The sequence below is a fragment of the Ambystoma mexicanum genome, chromosome 3p (assembly GCF_040938575.1).
Source record: "Ambystoma mexicanum isolate Mex_15411 chromosome 3p, UKY_AmexF1_1, whole genome shotgun sequence".
NCBI classification, from domain to species: domain Eukaryota; kingdom Metazoa; phylum Chordata; class Amphibia; order Caudata; family Ambystomatidae; genus Ambystoma; species Ambystoma mexicanum.
This window is the reverse complement of record NC_090925.1, coordinates 1,225,625,110-1,225,643,846: the sequence shown is the minus strand read 5'-3', so window position 1 is coordinate 1,225,643,846 and position 18,737 is coordinate 1,225,625,110. Positions and strand designations below refer to the sequence as shown.

Below are 18,737 nucleotides of genomic sequence, written 5' to 3'. Positions count from 1 at the left end.
CTAGCCACCAGGGAATTGTTTTTATGGAAAGGGGGTGTTCCCCCCCCACCCAAAATGGACTGGGGTCATGGTATGCACCCCTCCCTGGGGGTAGTTAACTGCTCCTAAGAAGGGGCACCTGACCCCAGGGAGGGCTGCATGAGATGCCCCCTCTTATATGCCCCCAGGGAGGTCTGATTGAGATGGCCCCCTTTCATTTGATGTGGGGGGTGGAGGGGAGAGGGCCACCCCCCTTTACATTAGAAAATTCCATAGAGGTTTAGGGTGCCCCTCAGCCCCACCTAAAGTGTAGTGTACCATTTTCAGTTTTTTTCTTTGTTTACCAAACTTCCCATGGCGCAGATGGGCACATTACTGTGCCAATCCGCCCCCAGGGTGCCCTAAACTTACTGCCCCACCCATTGGGGGGCCTGTTCCATGTTTTTTGGTGGCCCTGTCTCCCTAGCCCAAATGGTGGGGGGGCACCGCATGCAGCCATTCGACGGAGCCCCACGGAGGCCTGCATGAGGTGCCCCCTCCATCCGTTTGGGGTGGGGGTGAGAGGGCCTCCACAAAATGTCGGAAAGGCCCCCCAGTGGGAGGGGCAGTAGGTTTACGGCACCCTGGGGGCAGAATGGCACACTATTGTGCCCATCTGCACCAAGGGGAATTGGGTAAACAAAGCAAAAAAGTGAAAATGGTAGACAGCATTTTGGGGGTAAAGCGCCTGTGATTTTTTTAATGGGATGGGGTGGTGGCCCTCTGCCCCCCCACCCAAAATGGAGTGGGGTCCATGTCGTGCAGCCTTCCTGGGGGCAGATATCTGATCCTAGGAAGAGATACCTGACCCCAGGGAGGAGTGCATGAAAGGCCCCCCACTTATCTGCCCCCCGGTATCGCTACATGAAATGGCCCGCCCCTCCATTTGGGGTGGGGATGGAGAGGTGCACCCCCTTTACATTTCAAAATTCCCTGGCGGTTTAAGGTGTCCCTCAGCCCCCCTAAAGTGCAGCCTACCATTTTCAGTTTTTTTCTTTGTTTACCTAACTTCCCTTGTTACAGATGGGCACATTGGTGTGCCAATCTACCCCCAGGGTGCCCAAACCTACTGCCCCATCCATTGGGGGGCCTGTCTGAGGTTTTGGGGTAGACTCTCCCCCACCCCAAATGGAGTGTGGGGGGGCACCTCATGCAGCCCTCCCTGGGGGCAGATTTCTGCCCGTAGGAAGGGGCAAATGTGTTTTCACTGGGTGGCTAGGTTCAGTAGGCCACCAGGGATGGTATGCAAGGGGGGGCATGAGTGTTGATTTGTTTATGCTGGGGTGACCGTAGGTAACACATGTTTTTTGTTTCATTTACAGCTTTTTATACGCGAGCAGCTGCAACGTTATTTGAGTACTGTTTTTAATTATTCTACGGTTAGGGCCCACTGTCAGTGGGGTGGGTGGGACTGGGGCTGGATTGTTGGTGGTGTGGGAGGGAATTGCCATCTGGGCAGATATTTTGGTGGGCTGGGACACAATTGCAGGGGCAGGCCACAAATTGCCCCCCATGCCAGCAGAACATTGGTGTTGCCCTGAGAGCGGATGTCTCCCATGTGGGTGGTCCGTCTGCAAGCCCAGGCTGCACCTCTGGCTGTGCTACGTTACAGATGACACCTCCGGGGAGGAATGGGGATCCTGCCGGGGCTCCCTGGAGCCGCCGCTGTGCTTAGGGGATGGTACACCGAAATGGTACATGGATGTCCAAGGCCGGGGACATCGCCTCCAACCGTCCTGGAGTTGCGGCTGGGCTGCATTACAGCTTTTCCCTTCGGGGAGGTATTGACACACTGCCGGGACTCCCTGGTGGGGAGAAGCTGTAACACAGGCCAGCGAGAGCTCCAGCAAAGTCGGCGGTAATGTCCCTGGCCTTGGGCATCCTTCTCCCATGTGGGTCTTTGGATGGGCTTGTGGGTAATACATTCTGGGGAGATTTGCAGAAGTCAGACATCTTTGGATTCCCACAGTGTCTTTTCAGAAATGTATGGGGTTCCCTTTTTTCCTTGGTGGCTTGAACAACCTAGGCCCATATCTGTATGGGGTGAGCTTCAGAAAAAATCCTGAAATTCAGCTGTCGGAAAAGACCTGGGGTTAGCTGTATTTTAGGCTTTCCCCTTTGCGCCCAGGTGTGTGCACCCACACATGTGAGGTACTGTTTTCATCGGGACACTTGTGGAAACGCGGGAAGGTATGACATTTGTTGTGTTTGTGTGGTTTTTCATAACATGTTGACCCATTTGCTGGTGCCCTTTGTCACACAATCCTTTCATTTCCCAAATGTGCCCTACATTTAGTCGCTCCTTTAGGCACCATACACTTTTGCAACCTGCACAAGTAACCTACCCTTGAAAAGGTCTGCCGGTGCGCTTTCAAAAAATGTATGCTTGCCGTTCCTCACCCCATTGGTTTTCCTGATTACACATGCCAAGTACGTCTGTTCAGGCCGTTAGCATAAAACTACTGTGTACCATGGCTCAGTGTTTGGCTTGTGGTACTGCTTGGTTTGTGAAACGCTACAAAAAATGTGTGATTGCTTAACTGCAAGAGTCGGGGGAATGTAGTGCAGCATTGTTTTTCTCAAAATTCATAGAAGCCATTGCCGTACCAAGCCAACCATGTCCACCACATACCTTTTTTTCAGTAATTTTCCCACTTTTTCCCCAAACTATGGAATTTTCCCCTACCTAGTTGTTGCCTGACCTGTGCAAATCATCCCTTCCTATACTTAGAATGTTGTCTACATTTCAGAAATGTATTCCTTTCGGTCCTCCAATTCGGCTTTCCTACCCTTTTCTTCCATTCCATCCACGCATGCCCAATTGGCAAAAATGGCCAAAATCGCCTATCTCTCACAAAACGGTTGATAACTGCATCAAATATTTTTTTTTGTTTACACTCAACCTGTTCTTGAAAGCCAGGAAATTGTGAAATTCAGCACAGCAAACCATTTCTTCCTAGCTCTTACAAGGAAAAAACCACAGGCTTCTTTGTACATAATTTTATTGGCATTTTTTGAAAAAAAAAAACATTTCCCCCTTTTTGGTTATTTTCTCTCATCCCCCTACAGCAACCTAGGATTCCTGGGTGGCGTTACGACCGCCTACATGTGGGGAAAAAAGGGCCACATTTGGCCAAGATATATCATGTGACAAAAAAATTACAAGGCATTGAATGGCGACATACCAAAATCACCAAAAAAGGCCTTGGCACTGGGGCATAATACCCATGGCACTTAAAGGGTTACTTGTAAAGAGCATTATCTTTCTAGTACTGAGAAGACGCTCATAGGCGCTAATATGTGTTTTGTGCCATTGCAGGTTGGCTAGGATAATATGTAGATGTGCTTATAAGTGTGTAATATTGAGATGGTCTTTAAATGTAAAGAGGATTTTTTTCTAGTGCTGAGAAGGCTCTAAAAGGCACGAACATGTGTTTTCTGACTTTGCATGCTGGCTAGAATAAGGTGTAAAAATGTTTGCAAGTGTGTATAGCAAAGCTACTTAATAGTCTATCACTTAAATGTTAAAGCTTAAAAAGCAAGCATGCGGTCCAAATGAGGGTTTTAAATTCCTCTCTTATATCTCTGTACACTTATTTAATTCTACACTGCTCGAAGATAGGTGCTTTGTGAGGCCACCGGTGTGGCAGGTCATGCAAGATGAAATTGCGCTCATTGCTAAACAGCATACATGTTGTGGAAAAAGTGTAGCCGGTATTTTTATACAAGTGGATGAAATTGTTGATTTTTAAACATGGTACAAGTGCTATGGCGCTGCATAATATCTTTTAAAAGAGTTGCTTGGTGGGAAAGTCGGCTTAGTTAAAAAGTTTATGTTCTAGATTGTGCTGAATTCGGTTTGTATTTTTAAGTATGGAACTGGTTAAAAAGCACAAAAAGTGACATACTGTTTAACAAATCCTGTAGCAAAGCACTATTACTGACACGTGTGCAGGATGGATTAAGTGCCAGCCAGCATTTCTATATATGAAAGCTTCAAACATGAAGAAAATTTTACTTAGTCATTATATGGGCCTGTGCCAATATTTAAATCTACAGCAGTTTTACAATGCAAGCAGGCGTAAATATGTATTTTAAACTATGGGAGAAATATTCACATTCTGCCTTTGGAATGACCCTGGAGAGATAAGGTAGGCTCAGAGTATAAACCTTTATGCGGTATAGGGCTCTGGCAGCCTGCAGAAACAGTGATTAGCCTTATTTGAAGATTGAAAAATGTCTTGGTTGTGATAGTGCACAGCCCTTGCTACCCAGTGCGTGTTTAGAGGGGCTGCACACACCATAATGTCATAATGCCACAGCTTTTAAATTACAGTTTTAAACCTACAATTTAAGTTTTTTTTATGATGAGGCCTGACTAACTGTGCACATTGTTCGGTGGCCTGTGAAAGCAGATGTGTACACAATATATAGGAGCACTGAGAAGTTGCAGACAGATGGCACATATAGAATAGGATTCTTTCTGAAACAGCATACATGTTATGGAAAAGAAAAGTCCAGCCAGTTATTTTCTTTTTAGTTACACAAGCAAAATTAAAATGTTTATTTGAACAATGTTACAAGTACATTCAGGGTTGGGCCTTGCACGAACACAGTTTATAAGGAAGAGACAATTACAAAGTTGATATCCCTGGCCTTTCATATGGCATAGTGAAGTGTGCTTAAAGCGAGCAGAAATAAATGGAGAAAGTTACAACCAGGGTTTCATTTGACAGCAAATGTATTTTGAAGTAATGTTTGCTTTGAATATATACATTTGAATGTAGTGTGCGCAGATAATATATTTTATGCAAGTTTTGATGAGGGCCGTGCTTACAGCCAGAATTCTAGGTTGATGTATTATATTAATTTAGACACTGGGCCTGGTGGGAGAGTGCAATTTATAAATGGGCTGTCTTTGGTCCTATTGCAGCCTATGTTGCTCTAATAATGACATTATATTGATTTAGACTTTGGGCTCATAGGATTCAGGTGCAGTGTGTTTTCTTAATTGTGTGCCATGAATTTAAAATATATTTACAACTTATACTGCATTTTATAAAATATTGAGAGTTATTCCAATGTGTGACAGGTCAGACATGTGCTGAAGTGTTGTACAAAGAGTTTGAAATATTCAAAGATTACAAGAATCAGTGTGTTACACGTTCACAAGGTGAGCTTGGTTGTTACAAGGGTTTAGGATGTTGAATATTGAGATATGCTGATGTTTAATGTGTAAAATATGTTTTATACTGATTGTATATTTTATAGGTATTTAATAGAAATGTCTTTCAACAACTGGATGATGCCCCAGATGCTAGGCTCTATGGATGTGGATTGTGCAACACAGCAACAGGCACTCAATGCATTTATGAATATTTCTGAGGTTGAATCATCAAATCTTGGATGTCTCGAGGGCACAGGAATGGGGCAGCCTATTTTCTATTGGATCAACAAATCCTGAATGTTTTAACAACCCAATGATGGGGTCCAATGTTTTTGCTGCAGCAGCAAGGCTCGAAGGATTTCCAGGGGGTCCAACGCCACAGAGTTCTTTAGTGAATTCATCAATGGGTCTGGTTGGTTCCGGATTATTTGCATCATGCGCTGCAATATCTGGGGTCCGATAAAACATCATGGTCTATGTGCTGTGCCCGCATTGGCCGGTGACAATCAGTATCTTAGAAATTGCATGACAAATGATCTTCTAACAGGGTTTCTAATCATGCAAGCTGTCAGCTGAGTTCTACCAGTTCAAAGGACCGAGTAACAGGAGTAGCTAATTTAACACGTCGGCAGCCCTCGGGCAATATAGGTGATGCTCTGGTTTTAAATGCTGGGCTCAAGGGCTGTGACAGATATTACAAGCCATTTAAATGCTCACATCTCATGCCAGTGCAGGAGTGAGAGTTCCTATATCGTCATCATATTTAAACTTACCTCTCGATGGCTTCTCTGTAGAATCCTCCTTTAAAAATGTACAGCCGCCGGCCAGGCGCAGTCTGCAGTGGGGGCAGGAGTTTGGTGATGTAAATTCTGAATCCTTCAAGCTGAAAAACTCGCTGCACAATGTTGAGAATGATTTCTATGTCTTAAAACAACCACAGGGCCGTGGCTCTTGACTGTGGCTAAAGAAAAATGATTCCAAGGATGAGACACCAGGTGTTGCACCTGTGCAGAAAGATGTGGTCAATACAAGCAGTTGTGTGCATCAGGGGTTCACCATGAACGACTTGCTTGTTATTAGCGACAATGAGATTGATATACTGATAAATAATTCTGCTAATGTATATGTTGCTAGTTGCAAAGATGGGCATAATATTGTCAGCTCAGGCAGTGTTAACATTTTTGATAACTTAACTAATGCACCAGTAAATCGTTTCGAGAACTCATCTATGCATCCTTCATCTTTGCAGCTAGGCGCACTTGTAATGCATTTGCAGGAAGACACTCAGGCAGTAGTGAATGAGGGAGGTATGGATTATGTACTACCGGGCGGGGCATTTGTTATTCATAATGACACGCTAAAGAAGCTGAAAACGCTAATAATCGCTATGCAGCGGAATAGGTCACAACTCACTAACAACCCAGCACATCCCGAGTTTTCAGACACTATGGGCCTCATTACGACTCAGGCGTAATTCCTCTCCCCGAATAAATTCACGGCGTAAACAGCGCCGACCCTTACCGCCTGAGTACGAGGTCCCTTAGCGCCATGGCGGATTTAACACCTGCTTTTAGCAGGTGTTAAAATCCATGGCGCTAAGGGACCATGGAGTTAATTACGCCACCGTAATTTACGGTGGCGTAATTAACGCCTTCCCCACTCCCATTATGCCCTATGGGGCAAAAATGGGAATGGGGAAGGGTAAATGGGGATTGGGGACTTACCGCCCCGCCAACCTTGGAATGGGGCGGTAAGTCCGCCAACCACCATGGCGCAAACATAGTTTACGCCATGGTGGTAAAGTCACGGCCCAGGCGGTAACTTACCGCCTGGGTCGTAATGAGGCCCTATGTCTACTAGCAACCATTTACTCTTTGAGGCGATTCTCAAGAATGCTGGCATTGTTAATAGCACTGATGAAACAGACGTATGTATTGATAAGTGTTAAGAGCCAAGATGCTGATCCCCCGCACAATATTGTTGCTGTTGATTTCCATGAGGAAGGTGGGTACAATGATGTGGAGGTATACAACGCGGTTGTTAGTAATACTATTCCTGTTGCTATTTGAGAGGAGGTTAACAATGGGGGGGGGGCATACAATGCCAATGTGTCTAATACTGCTTTAGATGATGTTCAAGAGGCGGGTGGGCACAGTGATGGGGAGATGTACAATGCTGATGTTATTAATATTACAAATGACCAGGTGGTAAGTGTTCAACCACAGGCCCATGTTCCCCTGAGTTTGCATCAACATCGCACAGTAACAGCGATACAGCTGTTGAAACAGCTCCTAATAACCCCACCCTAATTCTGGATACTGATAGTGATACAGACACTCAAAATAGAGGTGGTCATAATGTGGGGTCAGGGCACAGTGCTGACATCATTAACACTTCAAATGACCTTGGCACTAGTGTTATTATTGTAGATGATGCTGAGGGTGCATACGGGCATACAAGTGTTATTCAAAAGAACAAAAAGAGAAAAGACCACAGCAGATTGGGAAAAAGTAATACAAATCAGATGGGGAAGCCCACTTTAAAACAAAATGATAAGAAATGGCTTAGCCTTTTCAAAATTATAAAGCCGTACTGCAAAAAGAAAAATATTAGGCAATGAATGGTCCAAAGCACTTTTGAAAATGTGTAAGGGGCTGTTTTGACGCTAATAAAACATTTGCGGGGTGATACTAATGCCTTAGCGGCTGCAGTGACTTATGAATTAGCCGCAGTGCGATATGACGGTAGCTGAAGGTCCGGTTGTTCAACATAACACATCAGTTACAGTTGTGTGCTGCATCTTATGAAACATTCACAGATGCACAGACCGCTACAGCACTAGACATGGTTTCAGCTGTTGAACACAGCACACTAGCCATCAAGGCTTTTTCAGTCAACTGTCTAGGCGATATTTCACAAAAATGTGCAGGGCCTAGTATTTCCAGATCTCTGCCAACACCCAATCCTGAAATACCCCAAATACCAAACATATCAGACGAGCATAAAAAGTTATGACTATCAACTAATGATTACCTGCAAACCAGCCCTACTAGAAAACAAAAGAAAACAACCAAGAACAAGCCCACACAGCCCTCTGCTCCAGGAGACAGAGTAAAATTAAAAACACAGACACTGTCAGACGGGTTAATTGTTCAAAGTGTAGGTGGATATTCGTTTCGACAGAGCTCTAAAAATTGGCGTCTAGTCTCATATGTTAAATCAAACCATGGAACATAACAGATGCCGATATATGTGCAAAAGCTATGCAAGTACAGCTAGAGCTGGGGCTCCCGACGGGCACTCCGGTAGGATTTGGACAGCTGTCTCTCTGAGGAATATTTTGGTAGATACTTTACTTTAACAATGGGGTGTGGCGGTATGTTCTGCTAACGGCTAAAACAGTTAAAAACACTTTGTATGTTTTACATCACAACAACCATTTCTATGGTATAATCAATTTAAAAGGTTTCTTTGGGCTAAACATCTCTGTCAGCACTGCCACCACATTTCCAAAAAGAAACAGACAGTTGTCAATATCACTGCTGTCTGTGTTTAAAAGAGGAGTGTCAAATTATGAGAGAGAATTATGAGAGTAAAGGGTTTGGTATCAGCTCTTCCGGCCAGTTATCCCATTTCCCTTTGGCTATGTGCCTAATCCGTTGGTACCATATAAAAAACACTACACATGTGAGTTACAGCATAGAATGAGCGCTGAGTTGCCCCCCTGAGGGGACACCCTTAAAAGTGGCTCCGCGGACCCTGAACCACACCTTCACACACACAGGGACAGTTATAATCTAATTATGGTAATGAAGACAGAAACTTTTTGTTTCTTGTTCTATGTTTAATTGTTGTTAACTACCAGCATTATAAGAACAGTACTACAATAAGATTGCTGTAGTTTGCAAACTATTACTGGATGTTTATTTACAAATGCAAATAAAAATACATATTTTTTTAAATAAATAGCACCCGCTGTCCCTGAGGTATATGCCCTAGTACTCTACGACCTACCTGGATTGAGTTTGGCTAGATCGAAGTGTCTTTTCCCTGTTCACTATAATAGAATGGCCTCTATGAAACCTCGCTCGGGGCTTGTTCTGAAAATCCATCTTAACACTTAGCAAAAAAACAATGCAAATCATCAAAATAGGAACCTGGAAGAATACACTTCAGATGTGTTAACATTAAATGGCCCAGAGCCATAAAGTACTATGTCAACCCACCTTAATGATCCTCAAACACTGTCGCCACTGGATTGCTTATTTGTAAATATTGAAAAATGTATTGCAAGTCTGGCATGTGCTGTAGCATTAAAGTTTTCAGCTCCTTCCCCCACCACCAGCTGGTTTAGTGTCTGAACTACTATAGCATGACTTTTAAAGTTTTATAAAGCACCCTGAAATGGTGCTGCTCCAACCATCAGTACACCCTCTGTACAGCGTTTCCTGGTGAAGAATTTTTCATTTTCAATAAATTAATAAAAATGTACAAGGTTATCTTTTAAAATGATTGGTGCTTTACATAGCACTATACAATGCTTTGCAGTACACAGGAGGAAGGGGAGGAGTGGACAGGCATCAACGATAGAGGCTGGCAGAGATCAGGCACAAGAGAGTGGGAAATATTGCACCTTTCTCAGCTAAATAATTCAGGAAGTAGCTCAATGCATCGTTTTTTTTAATTCTAGTGTAATGTTCAGACACATAATATATCAGACTTCAAAATGGCTTCAAAATGTACACCCGGCACTAGCTATTTGCGAATGATACATCATTTATGTTGAGAGAAAAATGGAGTGCGGTGTGCATGTAGAAAATTGAGGGGCGTATACTTTATGCCTGGCTAGTAGCTAGCAACTTGAAATGTCTACCCGTTGTGAGGGTTCAGAAATGAGACACTGACACATAGTTGTTGTTTTCTCAACCTTGATGACATGATTATTCAAAATAAACGGGGGGATGGAATAAGGGCCTATCTGTCCCTATCTTAATTAAGAATGTTACTACCTTGCAAACTAAAGCTAAAGAAAATTGACCTTGTGTCCAAAAATATCTGACCCTCACACTAACATATACAACCAAATTGTGTAAGATAAATGTATCTGTTTCCCGTTCAACAAAAATGTGCAAAGGTTCAAAATTATAGTTCCAACAAAGTAATCCTTGTGTTCAGGGTTTGATTCCTCTCCCCGAATAAATTCACGAAGACTTTTGAAAGCGTTTTGTTCCAATACGACACTATTCAGTTCAATGAAAAATATCTCTTTCATCCAACACGTTCCTCAAATTGGCAAAGTAAACGACTCTTCTATAGAACACTTGTTCAAAACTAAAGCAACTGTTTCTTTCACAAGATATTCTTTTCAAGATGTCAAAATGATAACTTTGGCAGATGTAACAGTCTTTTCAGTAGAATACTTTTCTCAAGATCTTAATACAGGTGTTTCTTTCACCAAAGTTTTTTCTCAGGAGGTCAAAGTAAGAGTTTCTCTCATAGAACACTTTTGTCAGAATGGCAAAGCAAATGTCTCTTGTTGTACAATAGTTTGTCAGGATAATATATTTTCTTTCCACAACACGAACGCCAAGGTTTTCACCTTTACACAACTGGTCCTTCCATGGTTTACTCGCCTTCCAGGAATGGTTTCTTCTTCACAAAACTGTTCCATTCCTGGTTCACTTGCATGCCAGGAATGGTTTCTACTTCACACAACTGTTCCTTTCCTGGTCTACTCGCCTGCCAGAAACGGTTTCCACTTCAGATGACTGTTAATGTCTCTCTGCATGTGGCAATGTTTGTTCCAGGTTTCTCCACATCAACATCTCACATTAGGAGAATTGCACCCTCTTTGCCCTTTTGGTCTCTTCTTTAAAGTCTCTTAGATCGTGGCAATGGAGTTTCCAGGTTTCCCAAACTGGCATCTCGTGTGAGGAGAATTGTATCCTTTTTGCCCTTCTTTTCTACTTGGTTGGTACTCAAAATGCCTCCCTGAGTGTCCTTCTACTTTATAACGTGTCCCACCCCCCCCCCCCCCCCACAACTCCTTTTGGTTGACTCACCGGTTTAATGTGTAGTAACGAAAAACCATTGCTGGGTCAGTTTCCCCAAGCACACAGAGTCTCTCTTGGTTCCTGGGGTCCAGTGCTAGTTTGTGTGTTGGCTGTTGCAAACACTACCACTGAACCAGCAAACACACCCACTCAACCAAGCATCTTCAGCCACACACCTTTCTTTGCCAATAGCAGGTGAAAATGTAGTCTTAGTCTGCAAAAGCTAGGGTTAAGTCATGCTGTGGATTTAGTTTGATGGTTGTTTGGATACACAGCTTTCAAAAACTGCTTTAATGAACAATAGCTTATTTACACTTTTTCCGTTTTACTTTCTAACATTTGCATTTGAAGGCCTATTGCATGTAGAACATAATAGCAGGGTACTTCATATCAGGCATGAGAATTCTATCACAATGTTTTAATCAGACTTTAATATGTTCACACTTACTTTAACTCAGGAAGATTTTTAACACTTGTAGTTAAATCAGATGCTTCTGGATGCAATTTCTCCACATGTTCTAATGGACCAAAAAAGGACTTATTTTGTCCTATAAAACTCTTCTTAACTGTAAAGAAAAACAATAACATGATGCAAAGCACATTCCATTATTCAAGTCCAACATTAGTAGCAAGACTGGTAGGATGACAAGCATTTTGATTTCTTGGAATATAGGCACAAAGCAAATGGCAAACATTGATTGAAAAATGTTTGATTTATTGATCATGCTTTTAGAAAGCACCATTGAAGAATCCAGGGAATTTGTCTCCCCTCAGACCGAGCGGCAGCCACCCCCCTTTGGGAGTAGTGAGGTGAGACCGATAGGCTTAACACCCCCTAGGGGACAGGGAAACCGAGATCCCAATGTGGTGGCCCTGATAAGAAGACAGGAGGTCACTAAGATGGGAAAGCAGTCATCCTCACTATCCCCAAGATTCCAGTACTACTTTTGTTGGCTACATGGGAGTTGAAGTATCTAATGACTGGAAAACACCTGTAAGGATGGTTTCTGACCCTCCGTGTGTTCCGAGTCAGCTGGGACTTAGCAAGCTATGGAAAATCCCACTTCCTGAAAGGGGTGGAAAAAGAGCGATTCGGGTGGGAGGGCACAAGAAAAATGGGGAGAGAGAGAGAGAGAGAAAGAGAGAGAGAGAGAGAAAGAAAGAGAGAGAGAGAGAGAAAGAAAGATCTGCCGTGCAGTATCCTCCCTCCTTAGAGAAGGGGCAGGAGGAAGAGAGCTCACATCAAGGCATGGCATGCCCAAGCAAGGCTTGGCCAGCAGAACCCTGACAAGCATAGCGTGATAGAAGCCAGGAACGCCCAAACAGGAGCAGAGTTGGACTCAAGCCAAGAGTCCCTCGAAAACCAAGAGAGAGAAACGCAATCTCCCACATCGACAAAATGCACCCAAGACACAGAGGAGATGGCAACGTCTACGCCAAAGAGCCCCAGCTACCCGAGGGGGACCGCAAGAAAGTTAGAAGGTATGCAGTGGCTCCCAGAGAGGCAAAGGCCAAGTATACGGTCCTGCCCTACAGATAGGGTGTTTATCAGCCACCTTTACCCCTTAAAAATAGGCAAATACTCTAAACAAAGAAAAATAGAGAGTAAAAATATTCCGAACAAAAAATAGGAAACTGACACCTAGGAGCCTGTCCCCCATGTTCACCTAAACAACTTTGCAGATATGTTCAGCTCAGCAGTAAATGTACAGTCACACAAAGAAGCTCTACTATTATTTCTGCCTGATCTGAAGCGGTAAAATCTTACCTTTTAATGTGCATGGATAACTAGGTGCAAAGAAGAATTTATTACAAAAATATTTCTGTTTTAGAATAACATTTTTTTTATATGTCTAGAAAATACTCCCATTGGGAATGAAACTTACTTTTTACTCCCTAGAAAATCATTTTACTCCAAAACTTTAAAAAATAGGGAGCAAAATACTTCCACTTCAAAATCTTAATTGGAGCACTCAGTATGCCCCAACAAGATACAAGGTGGGTGTCCTGACAACTGTATTTCTAAGGTTTACTTTCTCATTGCTGTAAACCTAAAGCTATTCTGTCATGTATCATACATTCCAATTCATTCTGTATGTAATAGTACCAAAGCAATTGAGAGCGCAGACAAAAATAGAAAATAAATATAGCTTTTATTTATTTAGCTGTTCATGCATTTCACGTTCATGTATTTTTTCGTTTTTAGTTTTTTTGAATTTTTTTGAAATCCTGTTTACTGAGGGTGGTTTGTTTCTTACGTTCAAAAACCTTTAGCAAATGAATTGGCAACAAAGTTTAATTATACAAAGCTAATAACAGATTTGTGCTTAGAAATGTGTGTATATCCACCACCTTTAGTGACTAGTGACAGAGTATGTACAGGTTACAACCAAACAGAAGGCAATTAGTAGTGTCACAATTGGTTGTATATAGCCAGGCTAGAGAGTGACCTAACACATGGTCGATGTCTGGATGTGAATCAAGTAGTTGGAAAAAGTTGGGAGGGCCGAATAATGCATAATAGGCTGCTGGTCCTCAGACGTTTCGGCAAGGTGCCTTCTTCTTGGGCCTGAAGTAGGTCTCCCTTCAGGGTAATTGCGCTAGGTGGATCCTTAGTTTGTGCGGTCCATAAGTATAAAGCAGGGTTTGATTAGTCCATGCTTGTTCAGTACAGCTTCTGGCTTCTTCCAAAACGGGCTTGTTGTATAGAGTTGCTGGAAGGTGCTGGTTGCGGTGAAGATCAGTATACCCCAAGGTGGGGTGAAACCAAGCCAACCCCAGAGTGGGGTTGAGCCAAGCCATAGTCCAATGCGGGTCGCATGAAATCCTACCCCAAGCAGGGTGCACAAAAACATAACCCAGGTTGGGCTGAAGGCAACCAAAGCCCTCGAGGTGGCAAAGAAAAGCCCGAACTCAATGAGGGTCGCAATAAACCATACTCACAACATGGTACATGAAACCATACCCCAGGTTGGGGAGGGAGTAACCATGCCCCCAGAGGGAGTGAGAGAAGCCAAAGCCCAATGCGGGCTGTTAGAAATCATACACCAACAGAGGGTGCCTGAAACCATACCCCAAAGAGGGGTGTACAGAAGCATACCCCAGGGCAGGGCGAGGAACGCTGCATCCCAAATCGGGATGAGAGAAGCACCAACCCAAGACGGGGTACAAGAAACCAAATCCCTAAGCATGGTGATCAAAACCAGACCCTGGCTGGGTAGAGGGACACAATACACCAAGACGGGGTGCACAACATATACCTGAAAATGGGGTGAGAAGAACCAAAGTGTGAGGCCACCTGAATTCCGAGGAACTCCTCCCAGGCCGGAACGCCTGGGGCTCACCTGGTAAAGCATACCAAGGACACCCCTCCTTCCTGAAGGAGGAGACAAAAGGAGACAGACAGGATGAAACAGGAAGAAAGACACCTGCACGGAATGGTTGCAACCACGTAAAAACAAAAAAGATGGACTCAGACACTCCAGCGTAGACTCCCGGGCAACGGCAAGCAGCCCTGTTGAGAGAAACACACATGGGTGGGGGTCAAAAACCAACCACCATGCTAGAGCAAGAGCCCAAGGGTGTAAATATATCTTATGTTGAGTTATTTTGTTTCTTGTAATAGCGGTAGAGACAGAGTGTAGGTTAGAGTAGGTTAGGACAGAGGACTTTTAGTTTTCTATTGACATCCTGACAAGCACCTTTTTGGGCACCTTTTCTTTTCTTTAGGATAGAATCTTAGGCACAGGGATAGTTCAGATTTTTGGTGAAAAATAAAAATATAATCGCTCACAATGCCCCCCTGACCGGCTCGCAATTCTGACCTACTACACACCATAGAGTACATTTCTCAATCACCACTTGGGATTAAGCAAATGCAATGTTGGCAGCTCATGTTAAAACAAATGAATTGGGTCGGGAAAAAGGCTCTCGGGCTATCTATGGTGTATGAGGGATCCAATGACCTGCAATATTGCTAATGTGTACTTCGAATTTTAGGGGGAAAACCAAAATGTTTTATTTTTAATTACCATTTTCGAGTTTTGATTTCAAGCAGCAACCTGAAACTGAACCTGATAAAGGCAGAATCTATGCTTCTTGAGGGCTCTTCCAAATGTGATTAAGGGTCCGATGGAAAGTAAACTTTATGGCTTTTCTCCTCAACTCACATCTAGTCAGTCGTCGAAGTGTACGAAAAGTGGTAGTGGAACTATGTTCCCTGCTGGCCTGCCCCGCTCCCCACAAACCCCATCACCACGCCACCTCCCAACCACAATCCAAACCCCCCAAACACACCTGATGTTTAAGGGAACGTTCAGGGCAGTGCACTTAAGGGCAAGTTTTAACTTCTTCCTGCACATTTTTTGAATTTTTTGGTATTTTTAAAAACTCTTTATTAGCTTTTATAAACTGGACAATCGAAAATTGAAATACCATAGCAACCCTTCTTTTAGCAAGCAACAACAAATCTAGAAGGCACCTTAGATGCTTTGGAAACTCATACTTGTACTACAAAAGAGCAACAAACGGAGCCGGTGACATCACCTCCCCGGCAATCCCACCAACAGTACCAAAGACTTGTGACCAAAAAAGTTGTATACGTGGACAGAGCCATGCTAGGTGCAGAAATGTAGCGGGTGAATCACCACACCTCTTGCACGAGTCCCATGTCTTGTGAAAACAACCTATAGAGGTCCACTGAAGTGCAGTAAAACTGGTGAAGAAATTTGAAGTAGATCAGCTTGAATCTTCTATTGACAGCGATCTTCCTCATCTGTGCACAACAGAACCTCCACGTATTGTCTGAGATGGGACTACGGAAGGCGCTCTCTCACTTACCGCGGGAATCATCCGCCCACCTCTCCAACTTGTCAATTAAGCTGGCATAGAACCTAGAAACCAGTTTGGCCCGATTTCTCAAGCTAATGACCTCATGCAGTTCCGGGGGAATGGGTGGTTCTTGGGGAAAGGAGGAGAACTGGTGCCTCAGCCCAATGCGCAGACTAACATTCATGGAAATGTGAAGCGCTGACACCTCGCCTTTCGCGTTAAACTTATCAAGCCTTAAAAAGTGTCCCTTTGGGAAATGATCGCACCAGCACGAGAGGCTCAGCCTGACCATACACTGCGGATAGTCCTTCTCCCCAGTCAATGGGAACCCCGGGACATGCGTGATGGGAAGAAGTGGGGAATACGGAACCTCCCGTCATGTCCCACCCTCAATCCTCTGCCCATGCTGCACGTGGTCTCAACTGCATTACAGTCTCTAGTCATACATTGCAGCAAGGTAAGAATTACTACCCTCAGGAGCGACGGAGTAACTAACGCCCTCTCAATTTGGACAGGAGCCCTATTAGGGACCAGGCCACACCAGTAAGCAAGGAATGAAGCCTATGCTGTAACCCAAAAGACCTCAAGATTGGAAAGCGCTTGGCCCCCTCTTTCCAATGTGGCCACCAACTTGCTCCAGCGCACAAGTGCCTGCTTCCCTTGCCATACAAACCTTGTTATTAAAGCCCTCAATAATTTAAAGAGGGAAGAGGGGGCAGCTATGGGCACATTAAAGGAGGTGTACAAGAACCTGGGTAAGATCATTTTTATTAACGCTATCCTTCCATATAAGGACAAAGGCAAAAGTCATCCATCACCCAACGGATGCTTCGGTCTGCACTAATTTTACCCCATAGTTTACTTGCTATAGCACTTCAAGGGACCGCACTATCATCACTCCAAGATAACGGTACAGAAAGAAAGCCATTTAAAGTTCAGCTGATCCCGGAAGCTCTCTGTTCTATTGGTTAGGGAAAATAGTACCGATTTAGACAGATTAATATTGAGCCCCGAGAAGCACTCAAAATCCAATATATCAGCCATAACCAGTGCTGGATTTGTTTTGGGATCTTTAATAAACAATATTAAGTCATCAGCATCGATTGAAATCACCAGTTTATGGGATAACAACTTTATTGCTCTAAATAGGTGCTTGGATCTGACTAGCTCTGCTAGGGGTTCTACCGCAAGCACGAACAGAAGAGACAACGGGCACATTTGCCTTGTTCTTCCCATCATGATGGGATCAGATACTCTGTCATTCATTCACAGCTACTCTCTACTGAGTCAAACGCCTTCTCAGCATCAAGAAGGGCAGCCGCTACTCAGGATTGCTGTTCCAGTACTGAAAGAAAGCCGAATATCATGCGCAGCCGATACAATGTAGAGCTCCCGGCTATAAAACATGCCTGGTCAGCCAAGACACACATAGGCATTATCGGGGGAGTCTGTTTGCAAGCGCCCTGGCCAAAATCTTATTGTCAAGGTTTATCAAGGCGATCGGCCGAGCAACACTCTGCGTTTTCCCCAGGTTTTAATAGCAGAATAACCATTGCCTCCCGCATAGACTCGGGGAAGAGAGCATTCCTGCAGCGCATATTGATCTATATTTAACATACGGGGGATCAGAACTGGTGCATATGTTTTATAAAAGTCAGCCGAGAGCCCATCTGGGCCTGCAGCCTTACCCGCGAGGAGTGCTTTTATGGCTGCATGCATCTCCTGCTCAGTCAACGGCCTGGTCAGCAGATCTCTTTCCTCCTCAGCTAACCAATATAGCCCCACTTGATCTAGATAATTATTCAATGTCTCTTGGGTGACCCTGGATTTGGAAGAATATAGCGCCCGGTAGTAATTCACCAACACCCCCATAATCTTCTCATCAGTCTGCAGGAGTTCCTCTGATAGAGACTATGGCTGCAATATGTGACCTTACAGTTTCCGATCTTATCATTCGCGCCAACTGTCTCCCCGGCCTTTGCCCCTCCCCATGCTACTGTACTGCTGCTTGTCTACTGAGAAATATCACCTCCCTCTGGGCTGCATTCCTGAACCTCGCCAAGTCCTCATGGAAATGCATCTGGGCCCCAAAATCTGTGAGGAACCCCATCTCCGCCTCCAAGCCCCTCAGACAGGCCTTGTCTTACTGGCGGTCAGCTCAGCCCATATACCCTGGAAACTCCCTGCCTTTTCTGCGATGCATATCCCCAGAATCACGCACTTGAAGGCCTCCCAAAGTGTAGAATAAGATGACACAGATCCTTGTTGTCCTGGAAGGAGTGAATTATACCCTGCCAAACCACCTCGTAAAAGACCGAATCTCACAGGCTCTCATTCTTGAAAAACCAACTCCTACCACCCTGTCATTTCCCTGCAATATTGAACATTTCGACCACTGTGGCATGATCGGAGAGCGTATGTGCCAGGTCATTGCAGTCTTTGACCCACCCAGACCCCCTCGTAGAAACCAAAATATAATCCAGCCTTGACGCAGAGCCATGTACCGAGGACCTAAATGTATATCCTGCACCCTGCTTATGACGATCCCTCCATACATCTGCGAGTTCCTAGGTGGCACACATCTGCTACAATCTAAGTGTGGCCCTCGCAGTCCCCCCTACTGGGTCCTCCTGACCTATCCATTGTGGTGCACATTACAGCAGTGAAAA

The 18,737-nt window shown here is 44.2% G+C and overlaps 1 protein-coding gene across 1 annotated transcript in view; it reads right to left on the bottom strand.

Annotated features, from left to right (window-relative positions):
- The window catches only part of RUFY1 (RUN and FYVE domain containing 1), a 1,926,102-nt gene that overhangs the window by 1,510,771 nt on the left and 396,594 nt on the right, over window positions 1–18,737 (bottom strand). Inside the window, exon 3 of the mRNA XM_069652681.1 lies at window positions 11,687–11,804. Coding sequence (XP_069508782.1) covers window positions 11,687–11,804 — 118 coding nt within the window. The remainder of the gene's footprint in view (window positions 1–11,686; window positions 11,805–18,737) is intronic.